Source organism: Hippocampus comes, unplaced genomic scaffold (genome assembly GCF_001891065.2).
Source record: "Hippocampus comes isolate QL1 unplaced genomic scaffold, H_comes_QL1_v1.1 scaffold86, whole genome shotgun sequence".
Classification (NCBI taxonomy): Eukaryota; Metazoa; Chordata; class Actinopteri; order Syngnathiformes; family Syngnathidae; genus Hippocampus; species Hippocampus comes.
Genome location: NW_017805882.1, coordinates 815,558 through 834,947, shown reverse-complemented (window position 1 = coordinate 834,947; position 19,390 = coordinate 815,558). Strand labels below are relative to the sequence as shown.

General features: G+C 44.3%; 1 protein-coding gene across 1 annotated transcript in view; it reads left to right on the top strand.

Moving 5' to 3' along the window:
- pkd1a (polycystic kidney disease 1a) overlaps nucleotides 1-19,390 on the top strand; it is a 64,476-nt gene that overhangs the window by 27,242 nt on the left and 17,844 nt on the right. Inside the window, 23 exon segments of the mRNA XM_019889215.1 lie at nucleotides 457-578; nucleotides 675-825; nucleotides 2,209-2,471; nucleotides 3,372-3,746; nucleotides 3,950-4,426; nucleotides 4,546-4,677; nucleotides 5,571-5,746; nucleotides 6,580-6,710; nucleotides 6,813-9,436; nucleotides 9,607-9,804; nucleotides 9,899-10,198; nucleotides 10,309-10,751; nucleotides 11,726-11,876; nucleotides 12,933-13,085; nucleotides 13,516-13,656; nucleotides 14,093-14,414; nucleotides 14,701-14,917; nucleotides 15,856-16,015; nucleotides 16,135-16,287; nucleotides 16,410-16,554; nucleotides 17,579-17,908; nucleotides 18,048-18,136; nucleotides 18,944-19,259. Of these exon segments, the coding sequence (XP_019744774.1) occupies nucleotides 457-578; nucleotides 675-825; nucleotides 2,209-2,471; nucleotides 3,372-3,746; nucleotides 3,950-4,426; nucleotides 4,546-4,677; nucleotides 5,571-5,746; nucleotides 6,580-6,710; nucleotides 6,813-9,436; nucleotides 9,607-9,804; nucleotides 9,899-10,198; nucleotides 10,309-10,751; nucleotides 11,726-11,876; nucleotides 12,933-13,085; nucleotides 13,516-13,656; nucleotides 14,093-14,414; nucleotides 14,701-14,917; nucleotides 15,856-16,015; nucleotides 16,135-16,287; nucleotides 16,410-16,554; nucleotides 17,579-17,908; nucleotides 18,048-18,136; nucleotides 18,944-19,259 (7,569 nt within the window).

The window sequence follows — 19,390 nt, the reverse complement described above, 5'->3', positions numbered from 1 at the left end:
TGTGTGTGTGTGTGTGTGTGTGTGTGTGTGTGTGTGCGTGCGTGCGTGCGTGCGTGCGTGCGTGTGTGTGTACACAGTTAGGAAGGCCAAAATGATCGCTTCTTCCTCCCCTTTGCCAGATTTCTGACGTTTTGTGGAGCTTGGGAGGGTTTGATAAATCATTCATTTACCAAGTTCCCCACAAACTAGAAAACGACTATTCTTTAGTAATTAAGGACTTAATGTGCAACAACCCGATGCAAAATGAACTACAGATATAATTAGATTGAGATACAGTACATGTTTCGTGTTTGTTAGGGCAACTTTAAAGCTCTGGGGACAACCAAAGCTTTAAAGGCTGCTAGGGCAACTCTCCGGGAGACTTCTGAAACTGTAATTAGTTTCTTAATTTTCTTGCTTGATTTATCATCATATTTAATTCATTTATTTGTTGTTGTTGTTTTTCCCCTCTAATAGTACAAGTTCCAGATACAGGGATCCACATGATTGGGCTGCCAGTGTTTCCCTCCCATAATTCATTACTTCCAGCACATGTTGGTTCTCTCTCGACTGCACAAACATCCAGCACCGGCATAGAGGCAAGGAGAAATATCAGCTCGTTCTAACCCAATTTTATCTCTCAAATCAGAGTCTTCTTTCTGACAACTTTCTACTTTGGTGTGTCTCTCCTTCAGTTCTTGCTGTTCCCGACACTGAGCTTTGTTTCCCTGGGTCGTCTGTCCTCCCTTGAGTTTGTCGTACAGCAGCGTGGCTCACACATCCACATCCGATTCCAGATCTACCGACCTCACTGTTATCATCCCGGCCTGCACCTGCTCCTACCCGGTGAGTTTCACCTACAATTGACCCGTAAAAAGCAGCAGAACATTTCCTGCTGTGCATCAGCTGGCACTAAGAGACACACCTGCGCTCACACCTAGACAAGACCAAGCGCACGTTGGCCAAAGCTGTCTGAAGTTGTGATGGAGGCCAACGGGAAGTAACGCTTTGAATGAGCTGAACTTTCAAGCTTGAATGTCTCCTGTCCTTTTTCTCGTGCGTCTCGATGAAGGCACAGCTGTGCTGAAAGAAGATCAAAGATGTGATGATCAAGAAGGTGCACTACATGTAAATTATTATGCCCCTCCCACATAGCTAAAAGGTAACCGTAATATTAGAAACACAGTGTTCCCCATCTTGGTTCATCGCCGATGCCCCGCTTTATTATTTATTCATTTGTTTGTTTTTAACAGTTTCTTTGCTTACGGTAATGCCCTCGCATGTGGACCAAGGAGGATTTCACTCAGTTCTTAACACCGGGAAAATAAACACAAAAACAATGAGCACATTCACACACGAGCTTGCCAGAAATCGTGCCGAGACACTTTCACACAAATTCGTACACGTCACGTACCACCCAACCGGGCGCCACCTCCTAAAGGTGCATGCATGTACATTGTATCTTATACAGACACTGTCATAAGCGTTTACAGTTTATGCTTACATTCAAATAAGATGACGTGGGGTGTAAAATGGGTTGTAATAGTTTCATTATGTTGAGGTGTGTGGAGGGGTAAAACAAAATGTTTTTTTTTTTTTTTTATTACCTGTCGGATTTTATATATTTTGCTAATTTGCATCTTTTGTGGGTATGTCTGGAATTAATTATTATAATCCTACAATCCATCCATCCATTTTACGATCCGCTTATCCTCACAAGGGTCGCGGGGGGTGCTGGAGCCTATCCCAGCCGTCTTCGGGCAGTAGTCAGGGGACACCATGGACCGGTTGCCAGCCAGTCACAGGGCACACAGAGACGAAAAACCATCCGCGCTCACACTCACACCGAGGGACAATTTGGAGTGTTCAATCAGCCTGCCATGCATGTTTTTGGAATGTGGGAGGAAACCGGAGTACCCGGAGAAAACCCATGCAGGCCCGGGGAGAACATGCAAACTCCACACAGGGAGGCCGGAGCTGGAATTGAACCCGGTACCTCTGCACTGTGAGGTCAACGCGCTAACCACTGGTCCACCGGGCCTCCTCTAAGTTTATTGTTAAATTAATAACCTCTCTGACAGTGTCAATCAATCTTTATGAGGGCAGGATTTTATGATTGAGCTTATAATGTACCTCACTGAATGTGACCTAACTCATAAAGAGTCCAGTGAGTGCATGTTTTGTCATAACAACGTTGAGTGATCTAAAGGAAATGATGTTCTGCTTTAGGTTGCCATGGTCCTATTTGCGCACCAGTGGCGATGTGCGTTCCAGATGCCTCCAGGGACGCCGAGCCACCCTCTTGCCCTCGACTACAACAGTGGTGTCCATTCCAGCACCAATGCCTGGACCTCTCTAATCCTTGTCAACCATCTTCCTGTCCCAATTGCACCCAAGGTCACCACCTTCCACCTGGTGCTCTGAGGCCTCGATATACCCTACAGGATGAGGTGGCCTTCACATTGCCTGCAGGACCAGCTGCAAATGTTCTGGTGAGAGAGAGCGTTATTTCTTCAGAGTCAACATTTTCACTGATTGCCTTTGAATGCGAAATATTTCAAATGGAAATAGTTAATGACTTTCACATTTTCAACATTGTTTACGGGCAGATTGGATAAACAGCTAAGGAATTGCAGCTGTGTGCCATTCCACTGCAAAGAATCAAGTTGAGTTGAATTGAGCTTTTTTAATGAAGCGGACCCTCAGAACTCAAACACGGTCCTTTCAGGACACTTTTCAACCTCTGATTTATTTGTTGTGTTTTTGAATTAATGTGAACTATTGCAACTACAAAGTACTGTATTTTCCGGGCTATAGGCCGTTACTTTTTTCCTAGACTTTGAACCCGGCGGCTTTTAGTGTGATGCAGTTTATTTGTGGATTTTTACTGACGAACGTCAAGCCGTCAATAGATTTACCCATTCATGTCGCATCTGTCCAATGAAATTACAGAACACATCAAAATGAAATTGTCAAAGTCTGCCCACATTTTGAATACTTTTTATATATATATATATATATATATATATATACACACCGTATATCATCATTGATTCTCTTGTGAAAGTACAAACGCACACACTCGAACACACAAACTTAGCTTAAAATTTTAAATCGGAACCATTTCCATTTCAAAAGTCTCCAGATACTGCTGTAATTTAGACCAGCAATTCCCAACCAGGATGCAATGACACTCCAGTGTGCCATGAGAGGCCATCAGGGCTGTCATGAGAAATTATCCAATTTCACTTCATTTGTTAGAAAATAATTTATGACTTATTGGCTCAATAAAGGTTGGAAAGCTGTAATTAGTTAAAATATGACGATTATATGTTCAACCCTGATGTGTATCTTCTGTCACCATTCACTCTCTTAAACTCCGCTTCGCTCAGGTACAAGAGCAGTTAGAAGACCTCTTGGTTTCCGCTGGTGATGTCATTGGCCTTCAACACAATGCTGGCCCAGCATCCCTTCTTCAGTGCCAGTCCTCTCCAACATCACTGTGGCGACAGCCTGTTTTAGTCCTCAACCACTCCGAGTGGCTCTTGATGAACACCAGCAGAGACTCAGAAGACAGTTCAGCTGGCCACAGTGTTGGCCCACGGCCTCATCTTGACTTGGAATCACCGCTGGAGGCTGGCGAGGGAAACTGGCTGGAGGAATCGGTGTGCCCCATCAGAGTGCTCTATGTGGGACACAGTGAGATCTCGCTGCAGGGAGCACAGCTGTCTGCCGGCCTGTCCCAGCCTGGACAATACACACTGCAGGTAAGACATAAAAGTATGCCAAATCTCAGCATGCGTTTGACCCATATCAACCATGTTGGGGCCATACACACCGAGTATCTGCTTGGACTCATGCGAGCGTTAGATAAAACTAAAAATACGAATATTACACTGGTTTGAGTGCCCTGTTGTAATAAGCTGCGCAATAAGTGAGACAACTGCTGACTTAGATCACTTTGTTCCAGGTGACCTCTGCTGAACCCTCATATCGAACCTCAGCATCATGCGCATTGCATGTGGTCCCTCAGTTGGGCTTAACCATTTTACACCCACCTCTCTGGAATGGCAGCCTCTATCTGCAGTCCAATGACACTCGCGTGCTACTGCATGTCCAGTCCCGCTACACCACAAGGGCATCTCAACGAGGAACTAATCGCAGTGTTACCTTTCAGCCAAACTGTCCTTCAAATATTTTCGGCAGCCCCACACCGTGCCAGCCCAGGTCGCATTCAGGGAAAGAGGCCACGGAACCGAGCCAGTATGCAGTACTGGATCTAAGTTTAGTGTCAGAGGAGCAAGGTGGTCTAATTCAGGTGGAGCTGCAAGCCTTTAATAATATGACAGAATCCAGCTTGACTGTGATTGTTCACATGGAAGAGCCACTGAGAGGACTGGTGGTCCAGCCCTATCCTGCTCACAGGGTGCTGATGGAGTCAGTTGTGGTAAGTTTTTCACTTTACTTCTGCTTTTTAGTTGGTTTTAATGGGGCCATTTCTTTCTTTCATTTTTTTTTTTTTTTTTTTTTTTTTTTTTACATGTTTCTGCTTATTCATGTGTTAAGAGTTACACCGCGTCAGTGCTCGAAGGCTCCAATCCCACATTCAAATGGACTGTTGATGACAAGCCCTACTTTACGTATTACAACACGGTCCTCAATGTGATCTACCAGCATGCTGCAATCTACAAGCTCACAGTGAGTTTCTTTGGCACGCTCAGCATAAATGAAGCCTCAGACAACAAAGACTGTATAAATGAATTTGTGAATGCCGAAGCATGAATATGCAGGGTCGTGCAAAAGTCATTGTTGCTAATAATATATTTGCACATGAGCACCTTATTTATTAGCTCAAAGGGACAAAGGGAGCGAACAAACAGTGCACTCACAAAGGTACCACATTACAAGACTAAATTCATCATATGTGAAAAGATATCTCCCCTTTAATATTGATTTAATTAGTGCCATTGAGTAATTCGAAGTCAAGAGTTGATGATTGAATTGGTAACAACTGAATCAATATTTGTGTCAGATTCACAGCATAAGAATTTCTTGAGTCCTTGATGACTGTAGCACATAACCATTTATTTTGTCTATGGTCACTCCGCTTACTATGACACCTGAAACTATTTTATATGCATGCACAGATGCCAAACTACATTTTAAGAACTACACGTCAGTGTGACTACATCATCAAATGACACATACAAACATTGAATTTGATTAGTATGCCTTGGGCTTATGTACAATGTCCCCCATGCATTTCAATTGGTATGGTACTAGTTTCGCAGATAATCCGGGCAATGCAGGTCACCTCTGCATTATTTTCTTAATTGATATACAAATGAGCTTTCCCTTGTACTTCCTTGGGTGTATAGTTTGGTAGACTTTTTTGCACGTGTCATTAATTGCCGCATTTTGATTGATGAAAGTCAACTTGCAATGACAATAAAGATGACATCAGTCACACTGGCAGATACCTCCAATATTCATATCTGATTTCTGACTTGGGCTCTGAGAATATCCTTTTCTGTTTTATGTTTACGGTCTTATGATGCATATTCAAACTGGACCACTTCCATTTCTTCCAGGTGACGGCTATGAACCATATCAGCAGCCTCACGGAGCATTTCAATGTCACTGTGGACCACCTGCAGCCCATGGCCAACCTCACCGTGAGGAGTGTTCCAGATGTGGTCCCTCAAGGCTCCACTCAGATACTCACCGCTTCTGTGCTCGTGGACATATCTGTGTTGGCTACTTTTCGGTATGAACAGGGAGAAAATGCATAAATAGGTGTTGAAAGTTTGACTTTTGTTGTGCCATTCGGTGCCATAGCTTGGGAACATTTAATAACTGACGAGAGATTCCTTCAAAGTGCGAGGTCAACCGTGTATTCTTGGCAGAGGTGTATCACTGAAAGGGGGTAATTCATTTTTACGAGCTACTCTGCGCATGCATTCTCATTTGCATTTTTATGTGTTGTGTTTCTCGTTTTACAAATGGCGTTAGGGAGATATATATATATATATATATATATATAAAATTTATTTTCTTTCTTTTTCTTCCCACTGCTCATTTTCCACTACTCGCCTTCCTCCTTACTTTTTTTTCCTGCCGTTTCTCCCAACTTTAGATTTATAACCATGTGGTTAGAGTAGATTGCTGCTGACTCAAATTTTCCCTTCGACTCTGCTGTTTTCCCTGCACAGTTTCTCTGGTTTCGTCCACTTTTTCCACATTGACTTCCCTCCCACTTCACATAACCACGGTCCTCACTGTGGGCTCGTCTTTGTCTTTGCCTCCCACCATTCTCACCAGTCTTGGTCCAATGAGACTTATTGAATTTCCACTCCTCCAACTCTCCATTGCCTCGTCAGAGACAATTTCCAATTTCCAGTCAGCATTTGACTGTGTGCATGTGCGTGTGTGTGTGTGTGTGTGTGTGTGTGTGTGTGTGTGTGTGTGTGTGTGTGTGTGTGTGTGTGTGTGTGTGTGTGTGTGCGTGTGTGTGTGTTAATGCATGGTCATCATGACACACATTCATCAGTTACCTGCTTAATTTTCAACTTTAATTGTTTCACTTTTCCCCTGTCTCAGATGGTCTTTTAGTGATGGGGGATATAAGGAATTTGAATTTAAGCCTCCCTACGCACCATCCCTTTTTCACCCAGGCTCCCCCAATCAGGTCCTCCTAACCAACAACGTTACGTACACCTACTTCCAACCAGGTATGCCTTTGTCTTTCTTTCGGACAGAAGTCGTACTGCGTGAAGCCTTTGATTGATATTCAAATTCATATTTTATCCATTCTTTTTATTTTGTCTCTCCAGGAATATACACGGCACTGGTCTCAGTGTCCAATCGTTATGAGAACAAAAGTCAGAGCATAAACATGAGCGTCTACAGCATCCTCACTCGGGTCGATATACAAACAGAGCCACGACTTCTCCTTGCTACCAAATCAGCTGATTTTGAAGCTCACCCATTGCCCTCACCCTACGGCATTCACTACGAGTGGAACTTTGGGGATGATACAGCTCAGTCTCAAGGTCGGCGAGTGGCACACACATACACACGCAGCGGTGCCTTTAATGCGTGCGTGTCCGTAAATAACACCATCAGCTTCACCAGGGCCTGTGCTGAGGTGTTCGTATTTGAAGAGATAGAGGAGTTAACAGCCGAAAGCTCCTCTCCCTCAGAACTTCACAGTCCTACTGTGGTGAAAGCACGCCTTGCGGCAGGTAATAATATCACATGGACATTCTCTATGGGTGATGGCAGCAGTTACACTACATCTGAACCCCACGTGTCACACAGCTATGCTCAAGATGGCAACTACACAGTGAATGTGACTGCTGCAAATGCTGTGAGCTCTGGCTGGACACTGCTTACAGTGCAGGTCTACGTGTTCCGAGTTATCGAGATAGAGCCTTCCGGATGTGTCCAAGAAAGGACCCCGATCAACTTTGATACGTGGGTGTCTGGCAATGTCTCAGCTAGCCTCTACGAATGGAGCTTTGGAGATGGAAGCCCTAACGAGACACACCTCGGGAACCCCAGAGTCTCACACACCTACAAGACAAGCGGGAATTACCACCTTTCTCTTAATCTTTCGAGTGGAATCAACAAGGCTTCCAAAGCACACTTCTTCAAATGGGTGTGCGTAGAGCCAGCCTTAACCAGCATCAACCTAACCCTGGAGAAAACACACTATGCTGTCGGAGAAGAGATTCGGTTGCAGGTCAGAGCCGAGCCAGAATATACCTACAGATATCAGTGGAACTTGGGTACAGTTGAACAACCTCTGCTGACTCATGGCTCAGACAATGTCCTAACAACCTATAAAAATCCAGGTCGTTACATCGTGATGGTGACTGTCTCCAATAACATCTCCACAAGAAATTCTAGTGTTCTGGTTGAGGTTCAGATGACCATAGGGCCCATTCTTATTCTACATAATGGCACTAAGCACAATAACCTCATACTTAGGGAACCCTATTTTTTCACAACCCCTGTCTCATCGCCTGATGTCACTCACACATGGAACTTTGGAGACGGGAACCTCTTTGAGGGGCACAGTGTCCCCTACACCTACAACCTCTCTGGAAACTACAACATCACGCTGACAGCAACCAACTTGGTCAGCAGGAATTACAGTATTCTACCTGTTGTTGTGCTCTCGCCAATTCGTGGGTTAACTGTCAATGCTAGCCTAATCAATGTTCCTCTGAATGCCTCAGTCCACTTTGAGGCTCATCTTGTGGAGGGAGATGATGTCCGGTTTTCCTGGATCTTGTGCGACCGCTGCACCTCTATTCCAGGGACCCACACCATGTTCTACACCTTCCGCTCCGTTGGCACTTTCAACATCATCGTGACGGCAGAAAATGACATAGGGACGGCCCAAGCTAGTATCTTCCTGTTTGTCCAACGTGAATTAGAGGGGCTCCATATTTTAGTCGAGGAGGAGATGGGAGTAGGTGGAGACACAGGAGTGGATGGTTGCTGCTTTGCTACAAACCGTGTTCTCCACCTTCATGCAGGCTTAAAAGAAGGAACCAACATGACTTTTACTTGGAACATCATCAGTAAGCTAGATCCCGCGAGCTCAAGATTCAACATCAGTGGCAAGAGTGTGGAGGTCAATTTCTCCACTCCGGGGCCGTGTGTTATCTTTCTTCGAGCAGCTAACCTGCTGGGCCAGCTGTCCGTCAACAGAACAGTCCACTTCTTAGAGCCAGCTGGAGGAGTGTATCTGCAGATCAGCAACAACCCCGTTGCTGTCAATGCTCATACTAATCTGTCCGTTTCCACTTTGGAGGGCTCCGACCTGCAATATCGCTGGTTTGTGAATGGAAATACGCTGCAGTGGAAAGAGCCCTGGAATACTCACACGTTTCCGAGTCCAGGGCTATATCTAGTGACCGTGGAGGTCTTCAATGAAGTTAGCTCCGAGCTGGTGTCTGAGAGAATCGATGTCCAGGAGGTCATCTCTGGGCTTGGTTTCACAGCAGTCGATGTGACTGAGCAGAGTTACACAGCAACAGGGGTCCCTGTCATACTCTACGGGGAAGTAGCAAGAGGGACCAATGTGACATGGACATGGATGCTTGATGGAACAACAGAAACAGGACAAAACACATCAGTGGTGTTCCAGGAGCCAAAAACAGCCATTGTTACCCTGAATGCCACCAACGATATCAGTGAGCAAATGGTTTCAAAGGAGTTCTTTGTTCAGGACAAGATTCAGGGGTTGGAGTTGCGGGCAAGTAAAAAGATCGCAGTGGTCGGGGAGAGGGTGGAGTTCACCATTTCTATGGCAGCAGGCTCGGATGTTGATCTCATCCTGAGCATCAGCGGAGATGCCACTGTTACTCCGCAACTCAACCAAACCTATGTGCACGTATTCACCAGGGTAGACACCTACATGGTCAACCTCACTGCTCACAATCAGGTAAGAGCAACTCAGTCAAAAACAAAATAGCGCCATTGCAAAAATCTTTTGTTATTCTCTTTTTCTTATCCGGTTCAAGGTCTAGAGATTGTAACAGACTTTATAGTAGCACATTTTCAAGATTGCCATAAATAAGAAGAGTCCCTTATAATACTTTTGTACTTACCCAGGTAAGTTTCAAGAGGCGACACCTCCAAGTTGAGGTGATGGAGCCAGTACGTGGATTATCCATCCAAGGAAGCTGTGCAGCAATCCCTGTTGGAGTGAAGAGATTATTTTCGGCCAGCATCATGACGGGTAAACCTGTTAGTTTTCTCTGGACCTTTGACCTGCACCACCTCCACAAGACATCACATATTGGCAAAGAGGTAAAAAAGTGTTTCATCTACATTGTCATGATGATGATAATCCTGCCATCACAACAAACTGTGATGTTTCTCACTGTCTCATCCCACAAACCAGTTCGCCTACATACCAGAAGAAGCGGGTTTATTGACCATTTACCTGAAGGCCTTCAATGCATTGCATGCCCAGAACATCACCAAACACATCCTTGTGCAGAACCTTCTGACGGCCGCAGTCCTTTATGCAACACCTCAGGACACTTTGGTCAATAAAACTATCACTCTGGTGGCTTCTGTCACGCCCAGATCTAATCCTCTGGAGTGCGTCTGGGACTTTAATGACGGCTCTTCCCCAGTTCACACCAACACCACAACTGTGGGCCATGACTACAAGAACCCAGGAAACTACGTGGTCCAAGTATGTCTATTAAAATGGATAGGGCAATGATTATATGCGTAGTTTTTTTAAAGAATGTTTCAGATCTGCTTGGTATTTGTACTCACCAGGTTTTTTTTTTCCTCTGCCAGGTGAACTGTAGTAATCTGGTGAGCTGGGTTTTGGCCCAGGTCGAAGTAAACATCAGTGTACTGGAGTGTGAGGAACCAGAGGTACAAGTCATTCAAGCTCCCCGCCTTGCCATCTGGAGATCCCAGCCCACTTTTGTTGAGGCCACTGTGGACCTGAAAGGCTGTATTATATATGGAGCACAGTACTTGTGGCAAGTCGTCACAACACCGTCCTGTGATAATAGTGACCACCTTCTTCCCTCCGGGGTCTTGACTGAACCCTTTCAGCAATCCCTTGAGAGAGAAATCCTCCTCCCAGTGGAAGTGGATGTGCGACGGCTACAACTGTCATTGCCCAAGATGGCGTTGGCTCCGGGCAACTACACTTTGGTGTTTTCTCTGTCATATGAAGGCGTGCCACTGAGGAAAGCAGCGTGTCTGCAACTTAGCGTGATGGCTGCCAGGTCAGTGAAAACACGTTTTAGGCCACTTCTTGTTGAGTGATCGGCGGTCATACTGTATGTGGGGTGCATAAAAATAGTATTAGTAAATAATTTTTAATCGCGATTCATACAAACCTATGTAAGTACAAAATTCACTCCAAAATTGCCGAAAGGATTTAAAATTTCGATCGATACTGTATCTCAGAAATTAAAGTAGGCCATAGTTTCAAGCTTTTAAAAAAGGTTTTATAAACCCACTGGAGCACTTTCAATGTCTTGAAAACAGACGGGATTTGTTTTACTTCCACATACATTTCATAACTGTGGAAACCTTCACCTATCCTTGACTAAAATGGTTAAAACAGAAACTAAGAAAAACAGTCCCTTGCGTGTGCCGCCCTTTTCAGGGGCGAGAGACAGAGAGAGAAAGAGCGAGAGGCCAGTTGCGCTACGTATGAAAGTTTTGCGGCGGTATGTGTTGCGCACTGACAAATAATGAGCGATACACAGAGAAAACCAAAACTACAGATTACCCATAGATGACCTCTTCAACACTGACCATTTTGGACTGAATTTACATGCATTGTACAAGTGACACCATTTTTCTTTAATTTATTTATTGATTGATTTTGCTCGCCAGATAACAATTAGAATATTCATCGTAAAGAGGAAACAAGGGTGTACACGGATGGGAATCCGGCCCCTTTCAAATGTGTCTGAAAATCTGATATTGTGTTGGATACCTGCCACTGTTGAATGAAATGCACAGATTGGAGATACCTCACCAACTAACCCGGATGTAACATTTAATATTTATTTTTTCTAAAAATAATCCTTTGGCATCCAAATGTATGTGCTTCTCAGTCAGTAATATTACCTTCTGCCCTTTCCTCTGATATTCAGTAACATCTGATAGCCAAACTGTAATCTGAGGAAAAGATGAAGAAAGCATGCCATTTTATGTCATTTTTATCTCCCCCACTGTTCTCTCACAGGCTAATGCCCATCATAGAGGGTGGCACCTACAGGGTGTGGTCGAGGACCCAGGACCTCCAGCTCAGTGCAGAGCAGTCTTATGATCCCAATATGGACCCAGAAAGCCAGTCACTACTCCACTACCATTGGGATTGCCAAAGCACATCAAAGGTGAGATTAAGCATGCAAAAGGGCATACTTTTAACTTTGTTCAATTATTGTGATAAAATGCCATAGTTATTGTGGTCATCGGCATGTCCACCCTCAAATGTTGTCATAAAATAGCATTCGTATTGTCGGTTTATCAGAGTTGGAGATGGCATGCTGATTGAATTTCATTCATGCCCAATAAATAAACTCGGAACCGTCTTACCTTGAGCCTTCAGTTTAATTAAGTAGCTCAATTGTGATTGCTTCATTTATATTCATATGTCCCTAATGTTCTTTGGAGCATTTAAACTGGGCTTCATCAAATCAGCACCCATATTCACCTATCTAAATATTCTTTTGAGAAAATTAGAAAATTTTCTGTTGCACGCTTAAGTAATAATATTTATCCTAGTAATTATTTTTTTAAAGTAAGATTAACATAGTGATTCTTTTTTTTTTTTTTTTTTTGCCTTTTTAAAACTCTTCTGTATATTTGACTTTAATCTCATGGTTAGGGAGTTACACAGAAAATATCTCCATGACACTTTATAACAGTAAATTTATAAGATGTTCTGTAGTTTGATCATTTACAGCTCTGGAAAAGTTCTAAAAATTAAGAATAATTAGTTCTGAGCATTGAAGGAAGTAAAGAAGGATTTACAATTCCGAACACATTTCAGTCTTTTGTGTTTTTGTGTAGTGAGTGTGAATTCATTTTGCTTTTTCCACTCTCAACACTTCTTCGTCCAGCATGCAATATAAGACCCGGGAGAATGGGTGTTTCCAGAATGTGTGTGTGTGTGCGTGCGCGCGCACATGCGTGTGTGTGTGTGTGTGTGTGTGTGTGTGTGTGTGTGTGTGTGTGTGTGTGTGTGTGTGTGTGTGTGTGTGTTGCATTCCAAATTAGGCAGGCATTTCAAGGGTTATTCAACTGAGTCTTTCTCATGCTGATACAGTAGCCATCATTGACTGTATACATCTCTTCTTCTAATTAACACGTACAAACATTACAGGGATGTAGTTGTCAGAGTTTTCTGAAAACTGAACTCCTCTTCCACCCAAATCTCTTTCTGCAAGGGTCCAGAGCACTGCTCCAGCCTGAACTTTGGCTTGGGCTCCAGCGGTCCGGTCCTCGGAATTTCTGGCTCTGAGTTAGAGGCAGACGTTGAATACACTTTCAAACTGTCTATCAGCAAAGATGGAATGTCACCGGCGTCTACCACACAAACTGTGAGTGCGCACCTTGTATAAGCGCGTCCTTCCTGTGGTCCTTTCTAAAAGCAAGCATAATTGAAGCACGTGCACATTAAAATGCACGTTAGCAATAAGAATAAAGCCTGGCCTGCAGTAGTCCATTCTTTAGGAACAACTTAGGTAGACTTTGACCATCATGAATATTACGGTTAGAGCCCAAATTCCTGTGTGTTGATGATAGTCTGTCGTCAAAAAAATCCTACTAATCCTGCTTATTGTTTTCGAGCCATAACGTGTAGCATATTTGAAGATTCTTTAATTTCACTTATTCACGAGCGGGCTTTCAGGAAACGGCGGACCAGAGTGATTATTGTGATGTGATTTATTGGATGGTTTGGTTCCAGTATAGCTCACAAACGTTTGTGTTTATCTGTGTGCGTGCGTGCATGTGTATGTGTGACGACAGGTGCTCGTCCAGAGCGGTCACATTCCCATGGTATATCTGGAGTGTGTGTCCTGTAGGGCACAGTCCATCTACGAAGTCAGCCAGAACTCCTATGTCTACCTCCGAGGAACCTGCACGAACTGCCAGGGCTTTCACCGCGGGGTAAAAACACACAAGCCACATTGGAACACACAGACTATCACAGTCCCGCGATTCAGTGAGATGAGGTCACCACTACGCACAGACAATAGTGAGGTCGTTATTTCCAGCGTCTTCCTCCTCCTCCGATATTTTGACTTTTCTGTTGCAGGTATTAGTGAGTGGGTGTGAGACTGAGGTCATTGTATAAGTAGAGAGGGGGAATAAGTTACATCCTTTACTAAAAGTGGAAAACAAAAAGAACAGACCAAATACGAGCCGAGTCACTTGGTGCTCGAGTGGATTTAGCAGCTGGATGTGTTTATGTGGCTTAGCTGAACTTCCAAACTCATTGTCTCTGGCGTGCATTTTATCGAAGTTGTAACAATGGAAATGCAGTTGAATCCAGTGTGACGTTCAAATCTGAAGCCCACAAAACTAAATTTTCTCTCTTTATCAGAGATGGACCGCCACGACGCTGCAGAACGAGACTCTGATCCTGGACTCCTCCTCGACCACCACCGGAAATGACTGCATGAACCTGGTGCTGCGTCAGGGTGTCCTTCGCCACGGAGACTCGTACATTTTCACCCTGCACGTAACCGATGACACACTGGACGGTGAGGGCGCCGCCTCCATCACGTTACACCACAACATGCCTCCGGCTGGCGGGGAGTGTCACCTGAGAGCCGGAGGGGAGGCAGGAGGGGACATTGGAGAGGCAGACAGTGGCGGTTGGACCATTCGAACGCTGCTGGACAGAGTACACTTCAACTGCTCAGGTACATGCTTTACACAACTCCATCACGTCACTCTTGGTTTTTAGTTGACTAACCTTGTGGGACAGTTAAGGTAAGGCCCTGTTGTGTTCTCGCATGAGTGTGCCCCACAGCAGAAAGCTAAAGCAAGGCCATGCTCCAATTAAGGCAGCCTAGTTGAATTTGATTTGGAGAAACTTGAGAAACCCCTTCAGCACATGCTGACTTGTTTGTTTTGTTTATTTTGTTAATCTGTAATTCTTGATATCATGCAACCTGTCAACCAATCCCAATCCCTTCCTACCACCAGGTTACAGTGATCGGGGAGTCTCTGAGACACCTTTGCTCTACAGTTTGTTGGTGACTCGCTGCAAGGAAGACTACTGTGAGGAATTCTGTGTTTATAAAGGCAGCAGTCCAGAGCATTCGGCTTTCCTTCCTCCGGGCTTCAGCTCGGCTCGACACCGCGTAGCTGTGTCTATCACAGTGGAGGATCTTCAGGGAGCATCGATCACAGCCCTCAACAAGTAATGAAGTGAATTTGGCATTGAAAATAATGACACTCCATTGTCCCTTTTAGTCTCCCAAGGTGTCACCGATTTTTTTCAAATCTATCATTGTTGCTTTCACACCAATTAGCTTGATAAATTTGACCAGGCATTTCTCTTTTTAGTTTGCATCGTGCATTGAGGAAAAGGTACATTTCAAGCTGTGCATGTACAATGAAAGACTGAAAGTCTGAAATGGTGCTTAATGCCATCAGAACAAACGGTTTTTGCTGCATTCAATTCACCAACTTGTGGTCAGTGGCTCCGTCAGATAATGCGACCTCCACTTAAACTAGCATAGCATTAGGGTAAGTCCTACGCTTGTTTCTCTTCAACGGGCACATCCCAACGTGGGTTTAATGAACGACACCTGAAGTTTGTTACTTTTGTCTCATCTCCAAATTTGATGGCAATTTTGATGGCTTTGTTGCCTTATTTGCAAACCTGTTGCCACATAATGTGCAAAGGGGGCTTGGTGCGTGAGAATCACTTGTAGTGGTTAACCCGCACCTTACGTAGGTCTGCTGACCGGGGACCTTATTTACTAAGATCCCAAATAGCAGATACAAAATTGCATGATCACTTACTCAAACAGAATGCGTGTCCAGTTGGCAACAAGTGTTTGAGACTGATGGTTTAAAAAGAGGGAGTTTCACTTTAGGTAACTCTCGTGGTTTTCACCATGCAAAATTTGGGAGCGAAAAATGAAGTTTCAAGTGGTACAATTGGAAGTGTTTGTGGAAACCAGGCAAATTGTTCAAGAAAAGAATATATTGTTCAGATGATCTTGGTGAAGCTAGCAATCACATAAAAGACTTTCATCCGCACTATAAATAACACTTTCAACAAATGTCAAGTCATGAATAAAAGCAACAACTAATAAGATAAACTATTCATCACTTTGTGTTTGTGCACAGGTCACTTGAGGTCATGCTGCCTGATCCACCGGCTGTGTACAGTAGTCTTCCTCATTGGCTGGCTGAGCTGACTGACAGCAGACTTAAACAGCTACTGGAGCAAGGAGACTCCCAGAGGGTCAGGGAGCTATCCTTGGCTCTTATAACTGTTCTGAATGAGGTAGGAGAGGCCTAAAACATTAAAACGCGAATGTATGCATGCACCAGTTCAATTCATTACTTGACCACAATCCCTATATGTCAAAACCTGAACGAATTCTTGATTCTATGTTGGAACAGTACGAGCAGAGCCGGGAGTCAACTCGGGTGTCTCTAGCGGAGCGCGTTTACCGAGTCAGAGTCCGCAGCAACATTACCAGGGCGCTGACCGCACTGGATCTGAATACTGTTAATGACATTCAGCAAACTTCTGCCGCGCTGGCACAGTGTACAGTGAGTATCGTTTTTGTCTGAAGAGGGCGAGACGGGGGAAAAAAAAGGCTTTGAGAATGAAAGAAGGTCACAATTTAAAGAGCATACAAGAAGTAGTTGGTAGTTGTTGTTTTTGTTTTTAGGCGGTGAGTCGAGAGTTCATCTGCGAGGAGTGTCAGAACAGCACACTAAACAAACTTGAGTCCATGTTAGAGATTCTGCAAAATGACACCAAGCAGGGAACGGTGACTCCAACTGAGATAGCTGACAACATTCTGAACATCATGGGTAGGTCTTGATTGCTTTGCTTGGATTATGTGTAAATACAAATTTAATTAAATTCTGATTGGCCAGTAAATGACATGCAGGTCATGAAAAACTATGAAATGGGCTTCCATCAGAAGACAAGATCGCTTTGTCCAGAATGATTTCTGCCAGGTTCTTCCTGTGTACAGATTTTAATCCATATTTTTTTTCCTTGTTGTAATACGAAGATGTTTCCCTTGACTGACAACATATACTTTTTAATAATATAGTAAGTAAAAAAATGGTAAAACCCCTATGGGATACCGCGTTCCAAAAAGTGTTTTTTCTCAGATTTTTATCAATACCGGTAGCCTTGACAGATGGCACTCTGCATAATTTTCAAGTCATCAACTGAGAATAAATTGGAATTAGAAAAAAAAATTAACAATTTTAATGCAACGTTCCAAATTATTATGTATAGCAGTGATTCAAAACATTATATAGGTTGTAAAGAACTGCAAATAGTAATTGGTTGCTTTTGCAGCACTAGGAGGTTGTCCATCCAACCATTCATTATATGAGCCGTTTATCCTCACAAGAGTCACGGGCGTGCTGAAGCCCATCCCAGGTGTCTTCGGGCAGTCGGCGGTTGCCAGCCAATCGCAGGGGCACACACAGACAAGCAACCATCCACACTCACAGTCGCAACAAGGGACAATTTAGAGTCAACAATTAACCTGCCATGTTGACGAGTTGAAAATTATGCTGAGTTCCATTTACATATACTATTGATAAAAATCTGAGAATGATGTAATCTGGTGTAAATTATTTGGTACGTGGAGTATGTCAGTCTCAATTCAACATGGAAAATCACATGTAATCATCCACTCATTTGACTCGTGGATTTTTCTTTAGCATGATCTTTATCCCACAATACATGTAGATAGAAAAAAGAAATTGTGGTCTTGGCTTAGATTTCGGGTGCAGATTTGAGCAACCCCCGCGGTCGGAATTCCATTCTCTCCACTTCTTCTGCAGCTCTCTTTTCTCACATATATTCCAAAAGGTGATCTGATCCATCAAGTCAGCCAGTCAGCGTCTTACTTCCAACCCGCCTACGTAGATTCCGCATCAGTCTTCTCTACTTCTCCGTTGACTTCGTCTGGTGCATACCATGGCGGTATCCAGTTGGACCCCTCCCCTTCCTCCTTAGAGCCACACCCACTGCGAGTGGCCGCCAAAGCCTACAGCCTGTCCTCGGTCCTCATGCTTATCCTGATGCATGGCCGCGTCCTGAATGAAGAACCGCTTGTGCTGAGGGGATCCGAGATAGCTGCCACGGGAAAACTGGCGGACCCCCAGAGCCTGCTCTGTTACCATGGCAACAGCAGTCCAGGTGTGCCTGTTTATTCAGTGTGGACCATTGGGTCATGTCTGCTTACATCACCTAACAGTCTGTAGATTTTTGTCGAGTGTAAAGAGGACTGTCAGGATCAATGTGTCATGATCGCGCACGCCATCTCGTCTGCCTCTAGAGTGTCAGCGGTTCTCGATCCCAAGGGCGTTTAACAGCAGTCTTGGCAGGGCAGCTTCGGGGAACAGCGTCATGCAGTTACTCTTCCAGGTTAGTACAGTAAATATGAACTCTGCACACTTGCAAAGACCAACGTCCTCTCTAGACCCTCGCCCTGTGCAAAAGCTTCCATGTTTGAGGGAAGGTGGTCGAGTGAGTTAGATAACAGAGGCAAGATCGTCGCTCTGTCTGTTAAGATCGTTTTGTTGAATGCAGCCAACATCATTCACCTATCCAGACAAAAAGTCATTATCAGACTTCAGGCTCTTGACAGCATCGAAGTCTTCCCAAGTGTAGACACTCTTCTTTACAATCACGTAATTAACTCATTCACTCCCAAAGACGTATTTAGATGTCTTTTCAGATGCCACACATTTAATCCCAGCTCCTCATTTTATATTGACTGTACATGACTGTACATGAAAAGGGTCTGAAAGGGTCCGAAAATGGCTGGCCATATTCAGACCCTTTTCAAGTACAGTCAATATAAAATGAGGTGCTGGGATTAAATGTGTGGCATCTGAAAAGACATCTAAATACGTCTTTGGGAGTGAATGAGTTAACGATGTTGTGATAGCGCACTCCGGGGAACAAACTGGCTTCAGTTTTCCTATAAAACAACTTCGAATGTCAATGTAATGCACGAGTGTCATAAAGGGGACCTTTTTTAGGAAGCTGGACATAAGTAGACCGATAACCAATAACGCTAACAATGGATAAGGCTTCTCTTTGTGTTTTCCATTTGTATGCGTGCCCTCAAATATGGTGGCCGGAAACTAAGCATTGTGGGTAAACTGGTGTCATTATTTCTCCTTACATGAACACCCCCCCCCCTTTTTTTTTTTTGTCTCTCCACAGTTGGAGTCCAACCCCTTCCCCTTCAACTACATAGCCAACTACACCGTCTCCACAGAGGTGGCATCCATGGAGTTCCGGACTGAAAATGGCACCCAGATTCCCATCTCCGGACTGGATGACAGTCTCGCCATCACTGTTGCCATTAACAATGGCACTGGCGGAGAGCTAGGCACAGATCCCTCAGTTGCAGGAGGTGTGCCTACGGCCGGAGCCGTGAACATCAGCCAGTGTGATTCTGTCATCGTCAGGGTGATCACAGGGAACAACAACCGACAGGCTGGACTGTTTGTGCAACTCAACTTCACCTCTTTGGAAGGTCATTGCTCACTTTTATATATTTTAACTATGAGTAAGCAGGCACATGTACACTGCATCTCAGCGAGAGAGACAGAGGTCGATGCCCCTTTTTGCCCAAAATGTTTCTACTTGGCAAAATGCTGTCTGTAA